The 26,950-nt window shown below is 43.7% G+C and overlaps 1 protein-coding gene across 1 annotated transcript; it reads left to right on the top strand.

Moving 5' to 3' along the window:
- Positions 1 to 8,747: 8,747 nt before the first annotated feature.
- LOC120041318 (MORN repeat-containing protein 4-like) lies at positions 8,748 to 26,653 on the top strand. The gene is made up of 5 exons (XM_038986258.1): positions 8,748 to 8,814; positions 21,629 to 21,743; positions 25,602 to 25,711; positions 26,472 to 26,495; positions 26,529 to 26,653. Exons 1-5 carry the CDS (start codon positions 8,748 to 8,750, stop codon positions 26,651 to 26,653), a joined length of 441 nt encoding a protein of 146 aa, XP_038842186.1.
- The last annotated feature ends 297 nt before the right edge of the window (positions 26,654 to 26,950 follow it).

Here is a 26,950-nt window from a genome sequence, read left to right as displayed (position 1 = left end):
GAACCACCAGCTTCCATAGGTTCTGAGCAAGGAATCTAAACGTTAGCTTTTTTACATGGCACATATTGCACTTTTACTTTCTGTGGTTTTGCATTATTTAAACCAAATTGAACATGTTTCATTATTTATTTGAGACGAAATATTCTATTTATGTATTATATTAAATTAAAATAAAAGTGTTCATTCAGTATTGTTGTAATTCTCATTATTACAAATATATATAGCAAAATCGGCCGATTAATCGGTATCGGCTTATTTTGGTCCTCCAATAATCGGTATCGGTGTTGAAAAACCATAATCGGCCAACCTCTACTAGAAACAGCCGTTGATTTTGGACATTTGAAAAAGTTACACACACACTTTAAGATCTGGTCATGGTTTTGTATCTGGTGTTTAGTTCCCCGACTGTGGTGCTGTAATGTGCTGTTTTGGTCTGAGAATCATACAGGGGCTTTCTACAATGAAAGGCGGGAGCGGTAGGGGTAGGTGAACAGCACGCTCCAATAAACTACAGATTTATGCATCCCTTGGTAGCCCTTTTTGAGGTTTACAATATTGATCTAATACACAGCTAGACACACACAAAAGCATTCCTTCAAATACACAAACACAAAAGCATTCCTTCAAACACACACTCAAATATTAATTCCACAACTAAACACACACCAAACCAAAACCATTCCCTCTCTTCCTCGCTGCTTGTCAAACACACCAAACCAAAACTGTTCCCTCTCTTCTTCGCTGCTAGTCAAACTACAAACCAAAACCATTCCCTCTCTTCTTCGCTGCTAGTCAAACAACAAACCAAAACCATTCCCTCTCTTCTTCGCTGCTAGTCAAACACACACAAACTACATTTTTGCTCAAATGTCACCTTTCACACAAAACTACAAATTGACTGAATAACTTTGTGGAATTTGAATATTTTTTCTAGCTGTGTAAAAGTCAACATTCTTTTCCAGAGAAAAATGAGTGGCATGTGCGGCTGCATCAATCCTCATAACGTGTCTGTGTTCAAATTCTCTTTAACATTAAGAAAGCACAGACCGACATGGGCCCATATACTGATCTCTTGTAACCTACCCAACCAGATTGTTTAATGGCTGCTTCTTATGTAAGGCTGTTATCTTGACCCACACCACACAGAGAGAAGGGTTATATAAAGGTAGGGTTAAGTTGAGTAGACTGTACAGTGTAGCTTAGATTTAGAGATTTAAAGGACTTTGATCTGAAACAGGGAGGAGAGGAAGACTGGCATTTTTAACCCAAAGTTCAAACACATTGATGACATGATATTTGTCAAAGCCTTTAGTACTGCTTTACTGAGCGAACACACCTTAACAGCAGCACAGCATTTCAGCACCTCAACTCTCCAAATAGAACTTTGGAAAATATCTTCCTAAATAGTGTCTAAAGTTTTTAAAAAGTGAGTAAAAATTACATTTAAAATGTGATTTGCTCTTGTTTAAGGCAGTGTGTGAGTGTGTGAGTGTGAGTGTGAGTGTGAGTGTGTGTGTGTGTGTGTGTGTGTGTGTGTGTGTGTGTGTGTGTGTGTGTGTGTGTGTGTGTGGCACAGATGGGCGAAGAGGCTCAGTGTCTCTGCAGAAAGGACAGGGGATTACTAGTCAGTGCAGTCAAAGGGCAGGTTTTAGCTAGTAGCTACACATGGCACCTCAGACACACACACATTGTGCTTATCGATCTCAGCAGTCTGTGTGTGTGTGTGTGTGTGTGTGTCTATAGTCCTTTAAATCCCTACATCTAAACTCTGTACAGTCTGTTCTCAACTTAACCCTGCATGTATATAACCCTTCTGTGTGTGTGTGTGTGTGTGTGTGTGTGTGTGTGTGTGTGTGTGTGTGTGTGTGTGTGTGTGTGTGTGTGTGTGTGTGTGTGTGTGTGTGTGTGTGTGTGTGTGTTAGGGTTAGTGGAGGCAGACTGCAGGGCGAGGTACACCTGATAAATGACAACACATGTTTTTCAAAACCCCCACGAGAGAATTAACTAGATGAGAAAGTAGGAGGCAAATCTCTGGGGAACCCATCTGTGATACTGAATGACCAGATATCTGGAAACTAGAGAGAGGGATGGAGGGAGAGAAACACTGAGGGATGGAAAGGGAAAGAGAGAGAGAGAGACAGAGATGGATTTTAAAGTGTTAGAGACAAAATGTGTTCCTCTGACCAACTGTACAAAAATCCCCATTATCTATGAAGTCTTTAAGTCTCCAAGTCTCTCCCTTTCTCAGCCAAGCAGTTATATAGACACTATTACATATGTGCCAAATCAATTACAGTGGGGCAGAAAAAAGGCACAGCAGCTAATAACATCAACCTTTGTGCTCTAGGATACAGAAGGCCTATGCTGTTCACTGACATCAATAAGCCCTAAGGCGAATATGCATACAGTTAGATTCACCATGGAAACGTGGTGGGAGGCTGATATTGAACATACTGCATGAAACCTACATTACATACAGGGCTATGTGGGATAAAGATCACTACACCCAATCCAACCTCCTAAAAACAGTCCAGTGAGTTTATTGACATGCAACAACACGATAGAAAGCCTCAATAGGTACGCTGACGGACATCCCTGAAGAACATGTCTGCTGTGACAGAAGCAGACGTGGTTAAATGTCCACGTTGAAATGTTAAACTATTGTTTGGAAAGGAGATAATAAAACACTTAGGCTCAACTCTGAAGTTGAAAATAAATGATTGTTCTTGTTTCTCAAGTGAGCCGGCAAGAGAAAATGTCTCTAGATTTGGCTTTTGATGGAACCTACTGGCTCTATTACTATTTTGGGAAAAAGATCCTAAATGGAGATGAAACGGTCGTCAAGGCGCGGGTCAGTCCAGTTAAACGGTCGTCAAGGCGCGGGTCAGTCCAGTTAAACGGTCGTCAAGGCGCGGGTCAGTCCAGTTAAACGGTCGTCAAGGCGCGGGTCAGAACAGTTAAACGGTCGTCAAGGCGCGGGTCAGTCCAGTTAAACGGTCGTCAAGGCGCGGGTCAGTCCAGTTAAACGGTTGTCAAGGCGCGGGTCAGTCCAGTTAAACGGTCGTCAAGGCGCGGGTCGGTCCAGTGAAACGGTCGTCAAGGCGCGGGTCAGTCCAGTTAAACGGTTGTCAAGGCGCGGGTCAGTCCAGTTAAACGGTCGTCAAGGCGCGGGTCAGTCCAGTGAAACGGTCGTCGAGGCGCGGGTCAGTCCAGTTAAACGGTCGTCGAGGCGCGGGTCAGTCCAGTTAAACGGTCGTCGAGGCGCGGGTCAGTCCAGTTAAACGGTCGTCAAGGCGCGGGTCAGTCCAGTTAAACGGTCGTCAAGGCGCGGGTCAGTCCAGTTAAACGGTCGTCAAGGCGCGGGTCAGTCCAGTTAAACGGTCGTCAAGGCGCGGGTCAGTCCAGTTAAACGGTCGTCAAGGCGCGGGTCAGTCCAGTGAAACGGTCGTCAAGGCGCGGGTCAGTCCAGTTAAACAGTCGTCAAGGCGCGGGTCAGTCCAGTTAAACGGTCATCAAGGTGCGGGTCAGTCCAGTTAAATGGTCGTCAAGGTGCGGGTCAGTCCAGTTAGCCAGGCAGCGGGGCAGGGGCCAGGAAGATTTTCACACAGAACAAGATGAAGCTGTAGGTAGGTCTATAGCCTAACACCTGATACAGTATACAGCCAAGGGCAGGAGTGTTGCAGAGGATATAGATAGATATATATATAGATATATAGATATATGCTACTGATAAAAGGGAGACTACAAACTGGGTTTTGAAAGCGAGGAAACCTATAGTTTTAAAGATCAGAACGAAGTTGATCATAATCTCACAATAACACCGGATCTACCGATTTAACCGGATTAAACAAAGCTAATGAAACGAGAGAATATTGGGGGAGGGGAAATTGGGAAATCCAAAAGATCCATATTGATATTAAAATACTGTCATTATGCTGTTGCCTATTAATGTTAGTCTATTGAAGAAACGTTGGACCGATTATCAAAGATTAAAATAGAATACATTGCATTGAGTGGGATAACGCAGCTTTCCAAAACAACGGAATGTCCACTGCATCGGTTTACATTACAACAAGCTATACCTAATGAGAAAAACATTTTCCCTAAACAATCGTTTGCTGTAAACTGCTACAAAACAAAATGTAAACTGCAGAGTTGTACAGCATCAGTTACATTGTAACAAATGATTTCAACAAGTACTACAGCAACAAGAACAGTCCGTGTTTTCAACCGTGGCCAGCGAGATGAAACGCAGTGTCATTTTCTTTGTCATCCCCCACCTTCCCTAAAATACTAAAATTATTTTCTGTGACATTTCCCCAATGCAGCAATGCGCGTTCCCTGGTGCCGACGTCCAGGGCAACAAGGTAACGCGCAACACCAATCCCGGCTTCAATTCTGAAGGTGGAACGCGCACTGCCCTCCCCCAACAATAATATAGTAGGCCTACAATAAAATGAGCAGCGCGCACACAGGCACAGAAAACCCTTTCTCATTTGCCGAGCTACAATTCCATCTGTACACGTGACACGCCCTGCTTACAATAAATAAACAGACAAAAAAATGACAAAAATTGTTTCCTCACTTTCAAATCCCTAATACCCGAGAAAAACACCCTTATCACATCCACATACAATAACAACATAACGTCTATATCGCTGAAACACATGGCAATAAGATCCAAAGCTTTAAAAAACTTTAACTATATATTTGTGCAGGTCGGAGGAGGCGGACGGTGTTGAGACTCGAGGCAACAAAAAAATGACAGCTCGCTCCGCTCAGCACCCTGGCTTGCGGACGGCAGCAGCAGCGTCAGTTTTTCCCCAGGACACAACAGCCAAGCCATTTAAGTGTTTTCTCCCCAAACCATGCGCACCCTGGCTCTCCAGCCGAACCTCCATGCAAGGCGAAACGAGCTTACCTACACAGTGAATGAGTTTGTGTCGCCACGAGTCAAGTTCCTGCCGAAAGCCGCGCCTCTCGATCGTGCATTGCTGCCTTTTGCACAGACTCGCCATTTTCTACCGGGCCCTCCCGCGGACGCGCACATTCTGCTAGGTGCTTGTGCGCATACGTCACCAATACTTTTTGAGGGTTATGGGTGGAGTACAAAATGTAGGGGGGACTTATAGCTGCAGCATCCGCTCACGGACCCACCCACCACCACCACCCACCCCCCAACATCTCAGTTCTGTTGAGAGAATGAACGTCAGTGATGGAATTTAAACCCGCAACAAAAGCATATGGATCAATAAAGAAATGTATAGATTGAATTTACAGTGTGCAGGCTATGGTCTAAATGTGTCAAATCTGTGTCAAAGGACATCAGTGCGTTATGAGTTTTAATAATGCGCAGTGGATAGCCTATACATTGCAGTGGTATTTAGATAGATAATGTATAGCAAATGTTTTTCCATAGAACCGTCATAATGAAAGAAAGGTCAATGATTAGCATATATTTAATACAGGTAAACAGGAGATAATGATAATTCAGCATTAACATTTACAAGGGATATACAGGGAAGGGACCTTTGTATGAACAGAGATTATTATTCATATTTCTGGCTGTGTGTGTTGTTGTATGATAAGTATAATCAACTTTATACTGAATCGCAATTACACTGTTCATACTGATATTTGGGAGACTGCTTGGCTTGGTTCTATTCTGTTCTTTCAATCCTATTCTAATCTATTCCAATTCTTTAACATTCTATTCAATTATATTTGATTCCAATCTATTCTATTATTTTATTATATAATTTCTAATTCTATATTACTCTAATACTATTCGACCTCGGTCAAAAGGGAAAGAAAGGGGGGTTCTAAGTTCAAAACCCAGAAGGAGTTTATCAAAACCCGTCTGTTACAGCTTCTTTACAAAGACGGGTTAATTTTCACATCAGTGGGTTTTTTTCATCAGGTTTCCTGCAACTTAATCACATTAATTTAATTGCGATCTTTATGACTTCCTGTTTGCCATGTGGTATTTTTCAGGAATAAAAGAATGTCCCCTCTACTTTGCCATATTGGGTTAGATATCATCTGCTTGGGGACAAACCCCTCGCCATCCCTCGCAGCTGTTCTTTTGCGATATAGGGTCAAATAAATCAGAGTTTTCAATGAAACCCGCCACCAAAGTATAATCACCAAATTGATACACCAAAGTTACATAATATCATTAAAAAGCAGCCTCAACGGTGGTTTATATCTCTTCAGAGACGTGGACGGCACATAAAAGGCAAGGGCAAACGGTTTAACAAGGAGCACTCCGGCTAATTATATCGGCGAACTCTGTTGAATGAGGGGTTGCCCTTCACAAAAATGTCTTCCATAGATTCACTGGACGAGGAGCAGACAGCCAATCGGATGAGTGTTTGAATCAAGGTCAAGTGAAAGATGCTCAATAGGACCGCGCCACCTTGGAATAATGCTGAAGCCTCTTGCCAGGAGATGCGAGGCTACGGAAAGCTAATTTTCACTGGAAGGTGTAGAATCATCCACCAACCCGTTTTCTGTCAGTGATGTAGGGAAGGTGGATTCTCTTGGTGTAAAATACCTACCAGGTAAATTATTTGTTTGTTTAATCGCCGTGGCAATGATGATTTTCTCAATGCTACCCGCCGGCTACGTGAAAGGGAAAATCGCACCGTTACTGTGGCAACATTTTAGACTGGGCATATTACACGCTCTTTTGTATTGATTCATAGGCTGCGTTAAGAGAATAACAATATCTATTAATACATGAATTCCTTTTCTTATTGTTAAATATATAAAAGTGTTTTGGTTTTATTCAAATGTACTGATGTAACATCATCATATCTAGAGGAGAAATAAAGAATAGGAGAATCCTTCAAACGTCCCTGTGTCAGAGACGCAGCCGAGTTTACAACAATGAGCAATGGAATATCTCGATGGACTTTCCATTCTTAACTGTGTTCTTGATAATATTATTCCGCCCTGACCTGCCATCACAGCTATAGTTTGGGTAGGCCATTCGTTCGTTCAGTAGTCTATAGCCTGATAATTCATTTTCATTAGTTGCAAATAGAATAAAGACCACATCATTAAAAAGCCTAACGTCATGGCGCTCATATGAATATTTTACGGTCTCTGTACTGTAGCCTACCGAAAAACAATGCCGAGATCAGCTCTCTGTGTGAGTTAATCCACGGGTTGTCTGGGCGAGCGCTCCAAACTGTGCGTCAAAATGTGTCTCAATCAGGTTAGCGCTCTGTGGGTGTTTGCAGAAGAGTCACGCACCTATTAATTTAGAGGGGCACGAAGTACTTTGGGATGGAGGTTTATAGTATCATAACCCATCATGGTATATAGTATCATAACCCATCATGGTATATAGTATCATAACCCATCATGGTATATAGTATCATAACCCATCATGGTATGTAGTATCATAACCCATCATGGTATGTAGTATCATAACCCATCATGGTATGTAGTATCATTACCCATCATGGTATGTAGTATCATAACCCATCATGGTATATAGTATCATAACCCATCATGGTATATAGTATCATAACCCACCATGGTATGTAGTATCATAACCCATCATGGTATGTAGTATCATAACCCATCATGGTATATAGTATCATAACCCATCATGGTATATAGTATCATAACCCACCATGGTATATAGTATCATAACCCACCATGGTATATAGTATCATAACCCATTATGGTATATAGTATCATAACCCATCATGGTATATAGTATCATAACCCATCATGGTACCGTGGTATATAGTATCATAACCCATCATGGTATATAGTATCATAACCCATCATGGTATATAGTATCATAACCCACCATGGTATATAGTATCATAACCCATCATGGTATATAGTATCATAACCCATCATGGTACTATGGTATATAGTATCATAACCCACCATGGTATATAGTATCATAACCCACCATGGTATATAGTATCATAACCCACCATGGTATATAGTATCATAACCCATCATGGTATGTAGTATCATGACCCATCATGGTATATAGTATCATAACCCATCATGGTATATAGTATCATAACCCATCATGGTATATAGTATCATAACCCATCATGGTATGTAGTATCATGACCCATCATGGTATATAGTATCATAACCCATCATGGTATATAGTATCATAACCCATCATGGTATATAGTATCATAACCCATCATGGTATATAGTATCATAACCCATCATGGTATATAGTATCATAACCCATCATGGTATATAGTATCATAACCCATCATAGTATGTAGTATCATAACCCACCATGGTATATAGTATCATAACCCATCATGGTATATAGTATCATAACCCATCATGGTATATAGTATCATAACCCACCATGGTATATAGTATCATGACCCACCATGGTATATAGTATTATAACCCATCATGGTATGTAGTATCATAACCCATCATGGTATATAGTATCATAACCCATCATGGTACTATGGTATATAGTATCATAACCCATCATGGTATATAGTATCATAACCCACCATGGTATATAGTATCATAACCCATCATGGCACTATGTTATATAGTATCATGACCCATCATGGTATATAGTATCATAACACAATAATAATTGTGTGTGTGTGTGTGTGTGTGTGTGTGTGTGTGTGTGTGTGTGTGTGTGTGTGTGTGTGTGTGTGTGTGTGTGTGTGTGTGTGTGTGTGTGTGTGTGTGTGTGTGTGTGTGTGTGTGTGCAACAGGACCTGTGTGATATGACCCTGACAAGAGGATCCTTCACCTATTCCAACGGTGAAGAGTACCATGGGGAGTGGAGGGAAGGCAAGATCCCTCTATCCCTTTATCACTTTATCACTTTACTAATCCCTCTATCACTTTTCTCATCCCTTTATCACTTTACTCATCCCTTTATCACTTTACTCATCCCTTTATCAGTTTACTCATCCCTCTATCCCTCTATCACTTTACTCATCCCTTTATCACTGTACTCATCCCTCTATCACTTTACTCATCCCTTTATCACTTTACTCATCACTCTATCAGTTTACTCATCCCTTTATCACTTTACTCATCCCTCTATCAGTTTACTCATCCCTTTATCACTTTACTCATCCCTTTATCACTTTACTCATCCCTTTATCACTTTACTCATCCCTTTATCACTTTACTCATCCCTTTATCACTTTACTCATCCCTCTATCCCTCTATCACTTTACTCATCCCTTTATCACTTTACTCATCACTCTATCAGTTTACTCATCCCTTTATCACTTTACTCATCCCTCTATCAGTTTACTCATCCCTTTATCACTTTACTCATTCCTCTATCCCTCTATCAGTTTACTCATCCCTTTATCACTTTACTCATCCCTCTATCCCTCTATCAGTTTACTCATCCCTTTATCACTTTACTCATCCCTTTATCACTTTACTCATCCCTTTATCACTTTACTCATCCCTTTATCACTTTACTCATCCCTCTATCCCTCTATCACTTTACTCATCCCTTTATCACTTTACTCATCACTCTATCAGTTTACTCATCCCTTTATCACTTTACTCATCCCTCTATCAGTTTACTCATCCCTTTATCACTTTACTCATCCCGCTTTCCCCCTATCACTTTACTCATCCATTTATCACTTTACTCATCCCTCTATCAGTTTACTCATCCCTCTATCAGTTTACTCATCCCTCTATCAATTTACTCATCCCTTTATCACTTTACTCATCCCTCTATCAGTTTACTCATCCCTTTATCACTTTACTCATCCCTCTATCACTTTACTCATCCCTCTATCACTTTACTAATCCCTCTATCCCTTTATCACTTTACTCATCCCTCTATCACTTTACTAATCCCTCTATCACTTTACAAATCCCTCTATCCCTCTATCACTTTACTCATCCCTCTATCACTTTACTCATCCCTCTATCACTTTACTCATCGCTCTATCACTTTACTCATCCCTTTATCACTTTACTCATTCCTCTATCCCTCTCTCACTTTACTCATCCCTCTCTCACTTTACTCATCCTTTTATCACTTTACTCATCCCTCTATCCCTTTATCAGTTTACTCATCCCTTTATCACTTTACTCATCCCTCTATCCCTTTATCACTTTACTCATCCCTCTAACCCTTTATCACTTTACCCATCCCTTTATCTCTTTACTCATCCCTATATCACTTTACTCATCCGTCTATCACTCTGCGTATCCCTCTATCACTTTACACATCCCTCTATCCCTTTATCACTTTACTCATCCCTCTATCCCTTTATCACTTTACTCATCCCTCTATCCCTTATAGCTGGTCTCAGACAATCCTGCAGGTGAAGAAGCCGGTGTGGGGGTCCTGGGCTGGCGTGGTTACACGGTTACACGTAATGCCAAATTCTCTAAAAGGATTAACATTAAATCCTCTGGCAATAGCTCTAGTGGACATTCCTGAAGTCAGCATGCCAATTGCACGCTCCCTCAAAACCTGAGACCTCTATGGTGTTGTGTTGTGTGACAAAACAGCACATTTTAGAGTGGCCTTTTATTGTCCCCAGCACAAGGAGCACCTGTGTAATGATCATGTGATTTAATCAGCTTCTTGATATGCCACACCTGTCAGGCGGATGGATTATCTTGGCAGAGGAGAAATGCTCACTAACAGGGACGAAAACACATTTTGAGAGAAATAAGCTTTTTGTGCGTATGGAACATTTCTGGGATATTTTATTTCAGCTCATGAAACATGGAACACTTTACATGTTGCGTTTCTACTTCTACTCGGTATAAATACAACATTTATGTTCGCCAACAATACACGTCAGACATGAAAGTAAAGTTAGCAGGTACTTTACATGCTCCATTCCCCCTCTGGATGTATTTCTCACTGTGGCAGCCTCAGGTGTCTGGAGGTTTCAAACGAATCAAAAGTCTCAACTCAGTCCAGATTATTGCCTCTGAGTAAACAGCAGAGAGGAGTGGTAGGCTGTAGCCTAAGGGTGTGTCGTCTGTACTAATTCTAGGTCAAAAACAGAATCCGTATCCACCGGCAATTCTCTACAGACTATATACCATCTGCTGTCATAGTGACAACACACATACAAATACACAAGCAAACAAATACACACACACACACACACAGCCGCGTAATATCCACATTAACGCTACACTGACTTTAACCAGTATTTGCAGTTTGACAAAAACACGAGACGTCATGGTAACCCCAGAGATAAAGGATGCCATAATAACTAGAGAACAAGTTTGGAGCTATTTTAGAAAACCGTTCTGTTTAACTGATAACATATGGTGGCTTCAGAGAGGTCAGAGGTCATTTGGTGTGTCTGGTGTGTTGTTTAGTTCCCTTGTTGTAAGGGTGATTGATCTGTTTGTATTGACAGGTATAGCTAACAGGTTGAAGTGGGACACACAGGAGACAGGCTGACTGATGGCATATCTTTTAGCATCTTTTATCATCCACCGTTCAAGTCTTTTATTAGCTAAGAAAGACAACTTTGAGAGAGATGTTTGTGTGTGTGTGTGTGTGTGTGTGTGTGTTTGTGTGTGTGTGTGTGTGGGGGGGGGGGTCAGTGCACTAGGACTATTGATTGATATAAAAGCCGACAAATTCAGCTAAAGCTAAATTAGCATGGCAACCGTGGCAACCGTGACCTAACAACAAGATTGGCCCCGACGACGCGACGCTAAGAACCGTTCACCAGATGAAACTCTGAAGTGATTTCTGGAATCAAACTAGACGAAAGGAGAGACGGGCAGCTTGTAAGTACAGTAGTGTACACAATCTATTAGCTGGTCAGAAGCTTGGCCTTTAATTAGTGCTTTTATTGTTTTAGACTGTGTACTTTTTATTTTCCACATTTTACGGCTTCTTGTTTGCTTTTAATTATTTTCAATGTATTGTTTTAATGTTAAGTGTGTTGCTATTTTTAATGCACTTTAAATACAATTTTAATTGGATTTTATTTGATCCAGTAGCACTACTGCTTTAGCTAAACTAGTAAGGCTAATCAAATCAAATCAAATGTATTTATATAGCCCTTCTTACATCAGCTGATATCTCAAAGTGCTGTACAGAAACCCAGCCTAAAACCCCAAACAGCAAGCAATGTAGGTGTAGAAGCACGGTGGCTAGGAAAAACTCCCTAGAAAGGCCAAAACCTAGGAAGAAACCTAGAGAGGAACCAGGCTATGAGGGGTGGCCAGTCCTCTTCTGGCTGTGCCGGGTGGAGATTATAACAGAACATGGCCAAGATGTTCAAATGTTCATAAATGACCAGCATGGTCAAATAATAATAATCACAGTAGTTGTCGAGGGTGCAGCAAGTCAACACCTCAGGAGTAAATGTCAGTTGGCTTTTCATAGCCGATCATTAAGAGTATCTCTACCGCTCCTGCGGTCTCTAGAGAGTTGAAAACAGCAGGTCTGGGACAGGTAGCACGTCCGGTGAACAGGTCAGGGTTCCATAGCCGCAGGCAGAACAGTTGAAACTGGAGCAGCAGCAAGGCCAGGTGGAATGGGGACAGCAATGAGTCATCATGCCAGGTAGTCCTGAGGCATGGTCCTAGGGCTCAGGTCCTCCGAGAGAGAGAAAGAAAGAGAGAATTAGAGAGAGCATACTTAAATTCACACAGGGCACCGGATAAGACAGGAGAAGTACTCCAGATATAACAAACTGACCCTAGCCCCCCGACACATAAACTACTGCAGCATAAATAGTGGAGGCTGAGACAGGAGGGGTCAGGAGACACTGTGTCCCCATCCGAATTACTCTGTACAATAGGGGAAATTAATTAGTTGTAATACTAGGGGGAAATGAATTAGTTGTAATACTAGGGGGAAATTAATTAGTTGTAATGCTGGGGGGAAATGAAGTAGTTGTAATGCTAGGGGAAATGAATTAGTTGTAATACTAGGGGGAAATGAATTAGTTGTAATACTGGGGGGAAATTAAGTAGTTGTAATGCTAGGGGGAAATGAATTAGTTGTAATACTAGGGGGAAAGGAATTAGTTGTAATACTAGGGGGAAATGAATTAGTTGTAATGCTAGGGGGAAATGAATTAGTTGTAATGCTAGGGGGAAATGAATTAGTTGTAATAGTAGGGGGAAATGAATTAGTTGTAATACTAGGGGGAAATGAATTAGTTGTAATGCTAGGGGAAATGAATTAGTTGTAATACTAGGGGGAAATGAATTAGTTGTAATGCTAGGGGAAATTAATTAGTTGTAATACTAGGGGGAAATGAATTAGTTGTAATGCTAGGGGAAATGAATTAGTTGTAATACTGGGGGGAAATGAATTAGTTGTAATGCTATGGGGAAATGAATTAGTTGTAATACTAGGGGGAAATGAATTAGTTGTATTACTGGGGGGAAATGAAGTAGTTGTAATACTGGGGGGAAATGAATTAGTTGTAATGCTGGGGGGAAATGAATTAGTTGTAATACTGGGGGGAAATGAATTAGTTGTAATACTAGGGGGAAATGAATTAGTTGTAATACTAGGGGGAAATGAGTTAGTTGTAATGCTATGGGGAAATGTTTGTGTGTTGTACATATCTTGCTTGGAAACAACTTGTGGCATTGATAATAGTTCTGTCAAACTGTCAAGTCATTTCCCATACATTATTTTCGTTCAGAATGTTTTTGACAGTTCAGGAATTTGACCTTGATCATGTGTGTTAGAGAAACATAGGATAGAAATACACTTTCTCGTGTTCTTTAAGTTTTAAATTGTTGCCATTTCAACCCCCTTGCCTTGTGTAAGACGACTAACGTCCTGGCTTGACAAATCAAATGGAAATGTATTGGTCACATACACATGGTTAGCAGATGTTATTGGTCACATACACATGGTTAGCAGATGTTATTGGTCACATACACATGGTTAGCAGATGTTATTGGTCACATACACATGGTTAGCAGATGTTATTGGTCACATACACATGGTTAGCAGATGTTATTGGTCACATACACATGGTTAGCAGATGTTATTGGTCACATACACATGGTTAGCAGATGTTATTGGTCACATACACATGGTTAGCAGATGTTATTGGTCACATACACGTGGTTAGCAGATGTTATTGGTCACATACACGTGGTTAGCAGATGTTATTGGTCACATGCACGTGGTTAGCAGATGTTATTGGTCACATACACATGGTTAGCGGATGTTATTGGTCACATACACATGGTTAGCAGATGTTATTGGTCACATACACATGGTTAGCAGATGTTATTGGTCACATACACATGGTTAGCAGATGTTATTGCGAGTGTAGCGAAATGCTTATGCTTCTAGATCCGACAGTGAGGCAGTATCTAACAGGTAATATCTAACAATTCCACAACAAAACCTAATATCTAACCAACATTCAGTGGACCTCAGTCAGTGGAAGGAAGCCTTGTGAAATCTCAGCGACCGCCTCTCACTTAACTCTACTTGGCTGGCTTCCAGACTGAGATTTGGGGGACACAACACCGTACGGCCCTCACACACACACACACACACGCACGTGCAGATACACACACAGACATACACATTAAGGGCTTATAAGTAAGCATATCACTGTAAGGTCTACACCTGTTGTATTCGGTGCATGTGACAAATACAATTTGATTTGATTCCGGAAGGGTCTTGACTGAATTTCGTCTAACAGCCAGTTTAGTTTTACCTCGCCGTCCAAATCTCATTTAAAAAAAAACTGAACTGAGATTAGAGAGAGGAGGTTTGCGTAGTCATAGTGACAGATGGCACATCTAATTTAGTCAATCTACACCACTAGCTGGCAGCCCTGTGCTCTTTCATCCCATCCCCTCCCTCCCTCACCCTTTCCTCTCCTTCTCTCACCCCTCCTCCCTCACCCCTCTCACCCCTCCTCCTTCCACTCCTCTCACCTCTCCTCACTCCACTCCTCTCAACCTCTCCTCCCTCCACTCCTCTCACCCCTCCTCCCTCCACTCCTCTCACCCCTCCTCCCTCCACTCCTCTCACCCCTCCTCCCTCACCCCTCCTCCCTCCACTCCTCTCACCCCTCCTCCCTCCACTCCTCTCAACCTCTCCTCCCTCCACTCCTCTCACCCCTCCTCCCTCCACTCCTCTCACCCCTCCTCCCTCACCCCTCTCTCACCCCTCCTCCCTCCACTCCTCTCACCCCTCCTCCCTCCACTCCTCTCACCCCCCCTTCCTAAATCCTAATCCACTGTGTTCACTTGTGTGCTCCGCTTCTTTACGTTCAAACGTATTGCTGCCCAAATACCTACGGAGCAACGAGAAGCTCAGAACATTTCACCTGACCTCATTCAGTGGACCTCATTCAGTGGACCTCATTCAGTGGACCTCATTCAGTGGACCTCATTCAGTGGACTTCATTCAGTGGACCCCATGCAGTGGACCTCATTCAGTGGACCTCATTCAGTGGACCTCATTCAGTGGACCTCATTCAGTGGACTTCATTCAGTGGACCTCATTCAGTGGACCTCATTCAGTAGACCCCATGCAGTGGACTTCATTCAGTGGACCCCATGCAGTGGACCTCATTCAGTAGGCTACAACTGGGAGAAGGCTGTAGCCTTCAATACACACAGGTGTAAAATACAGTGTGTTGAGACTTGGCTTGAATGCCTCCTAGAGGGTATTTGTTAAATCTCCGTAGACTGACAGGACAAAACATCTACAATATAATTCTTTTTTTTTTTTTTTACTCGCTACATTTTTTTACTCACATTCTTTGCTAGAAGTGACAAGGCAGCCTGTTTGTTAAGTTCCAAGTACATTCAGAGACCCTGAGATCGGTATGTCTTAGAGCAAGAAAATGTTTTAGTCCTACCTCACTGTTAAATTACTTTCGATCCAACTGCCCACGAAAAGTGTCATTTTCTTTCACTACACATGTTACAGAGACCCTGAGATGTGTGTTTGAATAGAACATGCCTAGAACTCCCAAAGAAACAACAGTCTAGAAGTTAACAAGGACCAAGGAAAGACAGGCAGCTTCTTTTCAACTTCCAAGAAACTTTGGAAGCCCTGAGAGTTGTATTTGAAGCAATACATTTTTTTCCTGACCCAAACACCCCATGACAAGTGATGTGGGTTTGAGTAGACAGGCCTGGAACTTCTAAATAAGCTGCATGTATAGTCTAAAGAACAAGGACAAAAGTGAGATAGACAGCTAGACAGACGACAGACAGACAGACAGACAGACAGACAGACAGACAGACAGACAGACAGACAGACAGACAGACAGACAGACAGACAGACAGACAGACAGACAGACAGACAGACAGACAGACAGACCGACCGACCGACCGACCGACCGACCGACCGACCGACCGACAGACAGACAGACAGACAGACAGACAGATATATAGACAGCTAGATAGACAGCTAGACAGATACATAGACAGCTAGATAGATAGTTAGTCAGACAGCTAGAGAGACAGCTAGATAGACAGTTAGACAGACAGGTAGATAGACAGCTAGTCAGACAGCTAGACAGACAGCTAGATAGATAGTTAGTCAGACAGCTAGACAGACAGCTAGATAGACAGTTAGACAGACAGGTAGATAGACAGCTAGTCAGACAGCTAGACAGACAGCTAGATAGATAGTTAGTCAGACAGCTAGACAGACAGCTAGATAGACAGTTAGACAGACAGATAGATAGACAGCTAGTCAGACAGCTAGACAGACAGCTAGATAGATAGTTAGACAGACAGCTAGACAGACAGCTAGATAGATAGTTAGACAGACAGATAGACAGACAGACAGACAGATAGACAGACAGCTAGTTAGACAGCTAGACAGACAGCTAGATAGATAGTTAGACAGACAGCTAGTCAGACAGCTAGATAGACAGCTAGTCAGACAGCTAGACAGACAGCTAGATAGATAGTTAGACAGACAGCTAGTCAGACAGCTAGATAGACAGCTAGACAGACAGCTAGATAGATAGTTAGACAGACAGATAGACAGACAGACAGATAGTCAGACAGCTAGTCAGACAGCTAGACAGACAGCTAGATAGATAGTTAGACAGACAGCTAGATAGACAGTTAGACAGACAGTTAGACAGACAGCTAGATTGACTATTTTGAAGCTCTAAATACTGACAAAGACCCTGACTCCGGTTGTAAGGTATTTGGAGCAATTGAGTGTTCTGGCCCTATTATAATAATATTACTTCACAATTACTTCACGACCCAACTACCTGAAGAATAGCCATGTAGATTTGACCAACAAAGGCCTTCATGTACTGTATAGTCTGTAAGGATAAAGGTGAGACAGACAGGCTTTTTTAACGTTCTAGGTACAGGCAGAAACCCAGAGAGTCTATATAGCAGCTATACTATAGAGCTGATGGTTTCATATGGTCCAATAAGCTCTTCACCTTGTATTAACCTCTTACACATGAGGCATCTTTATCCTTTATCCACATGGTGATTTATAAACGATTATTATAAAAAATAAAGTGGTCTTTTGATGTCTTTCATTCACGTTTTGGAGTGACTTTGAATTTTTTTTTTTTTGTCCAGTTTGGGATTTTAGAAAGTTTTTGACAGTCAGTCTATTGCATTTTTATTTTGCATTAACTTGCTCACTCGTTAACTAACCGATAACTAACATAACTAATTAACTTGTGACTAACTATCTGATAACTAATAAACTTGAATCTAACTAACTAACAACTAACTGACTTATTTTTGTATTTTATTTAACCTTTATTTATTCAATAAAGGTTAAATAATTAAGAACAAATTCTTATTTACAATGATGGCCTGGCTAACTGGTAACTAACTAAATAACTAACTGGTAACTAACTAACTGGTAACTAACTAACAAACTGGTATTGTCTGTCCCCCAGGTCTGAGACATGGTCTAGGCCAGTAACTAACTGGGTTGTCTGTCCCCCAGGTCTGAGACATGGTCTAGGCCAGTAACTAACTGGGTTGTCTGTCCCCCAGGTCTGAGACATGGTCTAGGCCAGTAACTAACTGGGTTGTCTGTCCCCCAGGTCTGAGACATGGTCTAGGCCAGTAACTAACTGGTTTGTCTCTATCCCAGGTCTGAGACATGGTCTAGGCCAGTAACTAACTGGTTTGTCTGTCCCCCAGGTCTGAGACATGGTCTAGGCCAGTAACTAACTGGTTTGTCTGTCCCCCAGGTCTGAGACATGGTCTAGGCCAGTAACTAACTGGTTTGTCTGTCCCCCAGGTCTGAGACATGGTCTAGGCCAGTAACTAACTGGGTTGTCTGTCCCCCAGGTCTGAGACATGGTCTAGGCCAGTAACTAACTGGTTTGTCTGTCCCGCAGGTCTGAGACATGATCTAGGCCAGTAACTAACTGGTTTGTCTGTCCCCCAGGTCTGAGACATGGTCTAGGCCAGTAACTAACTGGGTTGTCTCTCCCCCAGGTCTGAGACATGGTCTAGGCCAGTAACTAACTGGTTTGTCTGTCCCCCAGGTCTGAGACATGGTCTAGGCCAGTAACTAACTGGTTTGTCTGTCCCCCAGGTCTGAGACATGGTCTAGGCCAGTAACTAACTGGTTTGTCTGTCCCCCAGGTCTGAGACATGGTCTAGGCCAGTAACTAACTGGTTTGTCTGTCCCCCAGGTCTGAGACATGGTCTAGGCCAGTAACTAACTGGGTTGTCTGTCCCCCAGGTCTGAGACATGGTCTAGGCCAGTAACTAACTGGGTTGTCTGTCCCCCAGGTCTGAGACATGGTCTAGGCCAGTAACTAACTGGGTTGTCTGTCCCCCAGGTCTGAGACATGGTCTAGGCCAGTAACTAACTGGTTTGTCTCTATCCCAGGTCTGAGACATGGTCTAGGCCAGTAACTAACTGGTTTGTCTGTCCCCCAGGTCTGAGACATGGTCTAGGCCAGTAACTAACTGGTTTGTCTGTCCCCCAGGTCTGAGACATGGTCTAGGCCAGTAACTAACTGGTTTGTCTGTCCCCCAGGTCTGAGACATGGTCTAGGCCAGTAACTAACTGGGTTGTCTGTCCCCCAGGTCTGAGACATGGTCTAGGCCAGTAACTAACTGGTTTGTCTGTCCCCCAGGTCTGAGACATGATCTAGGCCAGTAACTAACTGGTTTGTCTGTCCCCCAGGTCTGAGACATGGTCTAGGCCAGTAACTAACTGGGTTGTCTCTCCCCCAGGTCTGAGACATGGTCTAGGCCAGTAACTAACTGGTTTGTCTGTCCCCCAGGTCTGAGACATGGTCTAGGCCAGTAACTAACTGGTTTGTCTGTCCCCCAGGTCTGAGACATGGTCTAGGCCAGTAACTAACTGGTTTGTCTGTCCCCCAGGTCTGAGACATGGTCTAGGCCAGTAACTAACTGGTTTGTCTGTCCCCCAGGTCTGAGACATGGTCTAGGCCAGTAACTAACTGGGTTGTCTGTCCCCCAGGTCTGAGACATGGTCTAGGCCAGTAACTAACTGGTTTGTCTGTCCCCCAGGTCTGAGACATGGTCTAGGCCAGTAACTAACTGGGTTGTCTCTCCCCCAGGTCTGAGACATGGTCTAGGTCAGTAACTAACTGGTTTGTCTCTCCCCCAGGTCTGAGACATGGTCTAGGCCAGTAACTAACTGGGTTGTCTGTCCCCCAGGTCTGAGACATGGTCTAAGCCAGTAACTAACTGGTTTGTCTGTCCCCCAGGTCTGAGACATGGTCTAGGCCAGTAACTAACTGGGTTTGTCTGTCCCCCAGGTCTGAGACATGGTCTAGGCCAGTAACTAACTGGTTTGTCTGTCCCCCAGGTCTGAGACATGGTCTAGGCCAGTAACTAACTGGTTTGTCTCTATCCCAGGTCTGAGACATGGTCTAGGCCAGTAACTAACTGGTTTGTCTGTCCCCCAGGTCTGAGACATGGTCTAGGCCAGTAACTAACTGGTTTGTCTGTCCCCCAGGTCTGAGACATGGTCTAGGCCAGTAACTAACTGGGTTATCTCTCCCCCAGGTCTGAGACATGGTCTAGGCCAGTAACTAACTGGTTTGTCTGTCCCCCAGGTCTGAGACATGGTCTAGGCCAGTAACTAACTGGTTTGTCTGTCCCCCAGGTCTGAGACATGGTCTAGGCCAGTAACTAACTGGGTTGTCTCTCCCCCAGGTCTGAGACATGGTCTAGGCCAGTAACTAACTGGTTTGTCTGTCCCCCAGGTCTGAGACATGGTCTAGGCCAGTAACTAACTGGTTTGTCTGTCCCCCAGGTCTGAGACATGGTCTAGGCCAGTAACTAACTGGGTTGTCTGTCCCCCAGGTCTGAGACATGGTCTAGGCCAGTAACTAACTGGTTTGTCTGTCCCCCAGGTCTGAGACATGGTCTAGGCCAGTAACTAACTGGTTTGTCTGTCCCCCAGGTCTGAGACATGGTCTAGGCCAGTAACTAACTGGGTTGTCTCTCCCCCAGGTCTGAGACATGGTCTAGGCCAGTAACTAACTGGTTTGTCTCTCCCCCAGGTCTGAGACATGGTCTAGGCCAGTAACTAACTGGGTTGTCTGTCCCCCAGGTCTGAGACATGGTCTAGGCCAGTAACTAACTGGTTTGTCTGTCCCCCAGGTCTGAGACATGGTCTAGGCCAGTAACTAACTGGTTTGTCTGTCCCCCAGGTCTGAGACATGGTCTAGGCCAGTAACTAACTGGTTTGTCTGTCCACCAGGTCTGAGACATGTTCTAGGCCAGTAACTAACTAGTTTGTCTGTCCCCCAGGTCTGAGACATGGTCTAGGCCAGTAACTAACTGGTTTGTCTGTCCCCCAGGTCTGAGACATGGTCTAGGCCAGTAACTAACTGGGTTTGTCTGTCCCCCAGGTCTGAGACATGGTCTAGGCCAGTAACTAACTGGTTTGTCTGTCCCCCAGGTCTGAGACATGGTCTAGGCCAGTAACTAACTGGTTTGTCTCTCCCCCAGGTCTGAGACATGGTCTAGGCCAGTAACTAACTGGGTTGTCTGTCCCCCAGGTCTGAGACATGGTCTAGGCCAGTAACTAACTGGGTTGTCTGTCCCCCAGGTCTGAGACATGGTCTAGGCCAGTAACTAACTGGTTTGTCTGTCCCCCAGGTCTGAGACATGGTCTAGGCCAGTAACTAACTGGTTTGTCTGTCCCCCAGGTCTGAGACATGGTCTAGGCCAGTAACTAACTGGTTTGTCTGTCCCCCAGGTTTGAGACATGGTCTAGGCCAGTAACTAACTGGTTTGTCTGTCCCCCAGGTCTGAGACATGGTCTAGGCCAGTAACTAACTGGGTTGTCTGTCCCCCAGGTCTGAGACATGGTCTAGGCCAGTAACTAACTGGTTTGTCTGTCCCCCAGGTCTGAGACATGGTCTAGGCCAGTAACTAACTAGTTTGTCTGTCCCCCAGGTCTGAGATATGGTCTAGGCCAGTCACTAACTGGTTTGTCTGTCCCCCAGGTCTGAGACATGGTCTAGGCCAGTAACTAACTGGTTTGTCTGTCCCCCAGGTCTGAGACATGGTCTAGGCCAGTAACTAACTGGTTTGTCTGTCCCCCAGGTCTGAGACATGGTCTAGGCCAGTAACTAACTGGGTTGTCTGTCCCCCAGGTCTGAGACATGGTCTAGGCCAGTAACTAACTGGTTTGTCTGTCCCCCAGGTCTGAGACATGGTCTAGGCCAGCTGACGTTAAGTGATGGGACGTGTTACACGGGTCAGTTCGAGAACGGACTCTTCAACGGCTGTGGGATGCTGGTCTTCCCTGATGGATCCAGGTAACAATGTCTCACCATTCCTATTTCACCTTTGACCCTGCTAATGACATTACAACTGTCTGACGTCTAAAACGCTGGCTGTGTCTAAAATGACACCCTGTTCCCCCTTATAGCACCTTTCTTTTGACCGAGGCCCTGAATTGTAGGGCGAAGGCAAAGTGTTGCATTAGATATCTCCCCTGATCATTTTCTTCATTTCTGTTACTTCTAACTGGAAAAGGCTTGAATTCCTGACCACGTCCATGTGATTTTGCAAACAGATGTTCTCTTAGTGTTGTGATTTTAGAAGCAACAGGCGACGCTTTTCTCTAGATCCAACTCTACTCTGATGTCACACAAAGTCATCTGGGACGCAATTTATGTTGCTTGCAACGTGATTATAACGAACCTCCTTCACCTTGAGAGCAAAGCTTGACTGAGATAATGAAGTGTCAGTAGCTTTAACGAGGATCTCGGCAACGTCACACACTGCGCGGCTGAAGTTAAACGAATCGCTGCACAAATGGACTTTTTTTTGCTATGTATTGTATTCCGTGTCACAGAGCACGTAGCAGACCTGGGTTGTGAGAACAGGAGAATGGATCAGTCCATCAGTGAAGATTCCACCCACCCACCTCAGGTCAAGGTTCTCTGCTTATATTTGTCTGTGTTCTGACAGCATTCTGTTCTTGTTCCAGACCTCTTGGTGACATTTCTCAGCTGAATGATATCTATTATATGACAGCATAGCTCACTAAACAGTTATGCACCAGACATACTGCCTAACAAATACATTTTTGAGAATCCACTCAAAACAAACTTAACACAATCAGTGTGCAGAAACAAACTCCTTGACATTGGGGTCCTATTCATTATGGTACGCAATGAAAAACACTTTTAAATGCTTTGCTACAGAAAACTAATATCAGAATGTTACCTGGTGATATGGTGCTGCTAGTGAAAGTGAACATAGTCAGAATGTTACCTGGTGATATGGTGCTGCTAGTGAAAGTGAACATAGTCAGAATGTTACCTGGTGATATGGTGCTGCTAGTGAAAGTGAACATAGTTAGAATGTTACCTGGTGATATGGTGCTGCTAGTGAAAGACAACATAGTCAGAATGTTACCTGGTGATATGGTGCTGCTAGTGAAAGACAACATAGTCAGAATGTTACCTGGTGATATGGTGCTGCTAGTGAAAGACAACATAGTCAGAATGTTACCTGGTGATATGATGCTGTTAGTGAAAGACAACATAGTCAGAATGTTACCTGGTGATATGGTGCTGCTAGTGAAAGTGAACATAGTCAGAATGTTACCTGGTGATATGGTGCTGCTAGTGAAAGACAACATAGTCAGAATGTTACCTGGTGATATGGTGCTGCTAGTGAAAGACAACATAGTCAGAATGTTACCTGGTGATATGGTGCTGCTAGTGAAAGACAACATAGTCAGAATGTTACCTGGTGATATGGTGCTGCTAGTGAAAGATAACATAGTCAGAATGTTACCTGGTGATATGGTGCTGCTAGTGAAAGTGAACATAGTCAGAATGTTACCTGGTGATATGGTGCTGCTAGTGAAAGACAATATAGTCAGAATGTTACTCGGTGATATGGTGCTGCTAGTGAAAGACAACATAGTCAGAATGTTACCTGGTGATATGGTGCTGCTAGTGAAAGACAACATAGTCAGAATGTTACTTGGTGATATGGTGCTGCTAGTGAAAGACAATATAGTCAGAATGTTACCTGGTGATATGGTGCTGCTAGTGAAAGACAACATAGTCAGAATGTTACTTGGTGATATGGTGCTGCTAGTGAAAGACAATATAGTCAGAATGTTACCTGGTGATATGGTGCTGCTAGTGAAAGACAACATAGTCAGAATGTTACCTGGTGATATGGTGCTGCTAGTGAAAGACAATATAGTCAGAATGTTACCTGGTGATATGGTGCTGCTAGTGAAAGACAACATAGCCAGAATGTTACCTGGTGATATGGTGCTGCTAGTGAAAGACAACATAGCCAGAATGTTACCTGGTGATATGGTGCTGTTAGTGAAAGACAACATTTAGAGACAGAATACAGACAACCGAGTTAAAACAAAGGTTACAGTTGATACACAGTGGGTAAACGGTTAATACACAGTGGGTAAACGGTTAATACACAGTGGGTAAACGATTGATACACAGTGGATGTACGGTTGATACACAGTGTGTATACGTTTGATACACAGTGGTTGTACAAATGTATAGTATCAGTATAAATATGTCTATATTCAGAGAGATGAACAGAGTGCAATGCAGTATAGTGCAGTTATTTAGAGTACAGTTCAGTGATGGCTTGATGCAGTGTGCAGCATCGAGTCCATAGTCCTTTAGTCTCCATAGGCCAGGTAGCTGGTTGCTGAGGGCCACAGCCCGGGGGAATAAACTTTTCAGGTGGCAGTTTTGGTCATGAGTGACCTGAACCGCCTGCCAGAGGGGCATTTTTGGTCATGAGTGACCTGAACCGCCTGCCAGAGGGGCATTTTTGGTCATGAGTGACCTGAACCGCCTGCCAGAGGGGCAGTTTTGGTCATGAGTGACCTGAACCGCCTGCCAGAGGGGCAGTTTTGGTCATGAGTGACCTGAACCGCCTGCCAGAGGGGCAGTTTTGGTCATGAGTGACCTGAACCGCCTGCCAGAGGGGCAGTTTTGGAGGAGGGGGTGACCGGGTGGGAGGAGTCGGCAATGATCTTTCCTGCACACTTCCTTGCACTGGAGTCGAGCAGGACCTCGATGGAGGGAAGGTGGCAGCCGATGACCCTCTCTGCAGAACGGACAATGCATTGCAGTTTGCCCTTGCAGCGGGCAGATTCAGGCCCAAACCAGACGGTGATAGAGGTGAGGATGGACTCGACGATTAATGCATAAAACCGGCTCAGGATTGACTGGGAGTTCTTTCACCTGCCGCAAGTCATACATCTGCTGCTGTGCCTTCTTGGCGACCTCTGTGATGCTGTCCTCCCATTTGAGGTTGTGGGAGATGATGGTGCCCAGGAATTTAAGTGATTCAACTGTGCTAACAGCTGAGCCATCAGTCTAGAGGCGGAGAGATTGTGGGGGGCGTTTTCTAAAGTCAACCACCATTTTCACGGTTTTGTCTGTGTTGAGTTCCAGGATATTACGACTGCACCGTGCCATTAGCCGGTCGACCTCTCCATGGTACATGGACTCATCGCCTTCGATGATGAGACCGACCAGAGCTGTGTCATCTGCAAATTTGAGAAGTTTGACAGATGCGCTGTTGGAGGTGCAGTCATTGGTCTAGAGTGAGTAGAGGCGAGAGAACACATCCTTGTGGCGCTCCAGGGCTGAGGGATAAAGAGTCTGAAAGGTGTTTTCCCAGCTTCACGTGTTGTTGGACAGGAAGTCAGTGTCCCACACAGATGGAGCTGGACATGTTCAGCTGGGAATGTCTTGTAACAGTTCTGGGATGATGCTATTGAATGCTGAACTAAAGTCCACAAACAATATCACTGCATATGTCTTTGGGTTATCCAGGTGTTTGATGATGTAGCGTAGACCCATGTTTTGTGAGGTAGCCTAGCGGTTAACATCGCTTGGCCAGTAACCAAAAGGTCTCTGGTTCCCTGAGCCGACTAGGTGAAAAATCTGTCGATGTGGCCTTGAGCAAGGGACTTGCTCCTAAGTCGCTCTCGATAAGAGGGTCTGCTAAATGACTAAAATGTAAATGTTGACAGCATTGTCCACAGACCTGAGCATTTCTTATTGGACAAACCCAGTTAGTTCCTCCCTGTTTCCGTCTGTGTTCTTCCGTTTGGTGCCTAATGAACACACCCCACTGTTTGTGCATCTGGGTGTCTCTTGCAGGTACGAAGGAGAGTTCATTCAGGGGAAGTTCCAAGGCGCAGGCGTCTTCAGTCGTTTTGACGGGATGAAGTTCGAAGGAGAGTTCAAGAGTGGATGTGTGCAGGGATACGGTAAACAGTAGAATCTCAGCAACACTCTCTTTATACTTCTCTTATAACTTTGAACTAAACAAGTTAATTCTCTCTCTCTCACTGTTAAATGACACAACTCACTTTGTAAAAGGAATCTGTAGCAGGGTCTTTTTAAATGATTCTGTATATTTAGAGGGGGGGTTTAATGTGTAGCAGTAAGGTTAGGTTCCGGTTTAAAACCTCTACGGGATCGGTGGAGCTAACGTAGGCTAATGCGATTAGCATGAGGTTGTAAGTAACAAGAACATTTCCCAGGACATAGACATATCTGATATTGGCAGAAAGCTTAAATTCTTGTTAATCTACAACATTTTGAACAGAAATGCAATGGTTCATTGATTCAGTCTAAAACTTTGAAAATACACTGCTGCCATCTAGTGGCCATAATCTAAATTGCGCCTGGGCTGGAATAATACAATATGGCCTTTCTCTTGCATTTCAAATATGATTGTACAAAACAAATACAAAAAAACACATGTTTTTTTCTTTGTATTATCTTTTACTGGATCTAATGTGTTATATTCTCTTACATTGATTTCACATTTACACAAACTTCCAAGTTTTTCCATTCAAATGGTATCAAGAATATTCATATCCTTGCTTCAGGTCCTGAGCTACCGGCAGTTAGATTTGGGTATGTCATTTTAGGCAAAAATTGGAAAAAAGGGGCGGATCCTTAAGAGGATAATTATATGTAATTACATAAACCTGAACTTGAACTTAAACATGACCTTTGCAGGTATGCTGACGTTCGCTGACGGAGGTCCGGAAAGAGGGGGAGGAGGAAGAGGAGGAGGAAGAGGAGGGACAAGCCACGAGGGTCTGTTTGAGAGAGGCCAGCTGGTGGGCAGAGAGGGGTGCCAGGGCACGGTGCAGCGGGCACAGGGGGCAGCCGCCAAGGCACGGGCGCTCTCCATGTGACCTGCAGCTAGGGTGCGCTACTCAGGGAGCACTTCACTATCATACTCACACCCTTCTTTTTCTTCATTCATCTCATTCTGTTCTCTGTCTTTACGGTTATACTCCTCTGTACACAGTGTACAAAACATTAAGAACACCTTTGCTCTCAGAACAGCCTCAATTCGTCGGGGACCTGGATTCTACAAGGTGTCGAAAGCGTTCCACAGGGATGCTGGCCCATGTTGACTCCAAATGCTTCCCATAGTTGTGTCAAGTTGACTGGATGTCCTTCGGGTGGTGGACCATTCTTGATACACA

This window comes from Salvelinus namaycush, unplaced genomic scaffold (genome assembly GCF_016432855.1).
Source record: "Salvelinus namaycush isolate Seneca unplaced genomic scaffold, SaNama_1.0 Scaffold438, whole genome shotgun sequence".
NCBI lineage: Eukaryota > Metazoa > Chordata > Actinopteri > Salmoniformes > Salmonidae > Salvelinus > Salvelinus namaycush.
The sequence above is the reverse complement of the archived record's forward strand: the minus strand, read 5'-3'. Positions and strand labels throughout refer to the sequence as shown.

What these genes read in the sequence shown, in the direction of transcription:
- LOC120041318 (XM_038986258.1), top strand. Translation starts at nt 8,748, where the DNA reads ATGACCCTGACAAGAGGATCCTTCACCTATTCCAACGGTGAAGAGTAC. An exon ending in CCATGGGGAGTGGAGGGAAG is followed by an intron (nt 8,815 to 21,628) that starts GCAAGATCCCTC and finishes TCTGTCCCCCAG; the next exon opens with GTCTGAGACATGGTCTAGGC. An exon ending in TGGATGTGTGCAGGGATACG is followed by an intron (nt 25,712 to 26,471) that starts GTAAACAGTAGA and finishes TGACCTTTGCAG; the next exon opens with GTATGCTGACGTTCGCTGAC.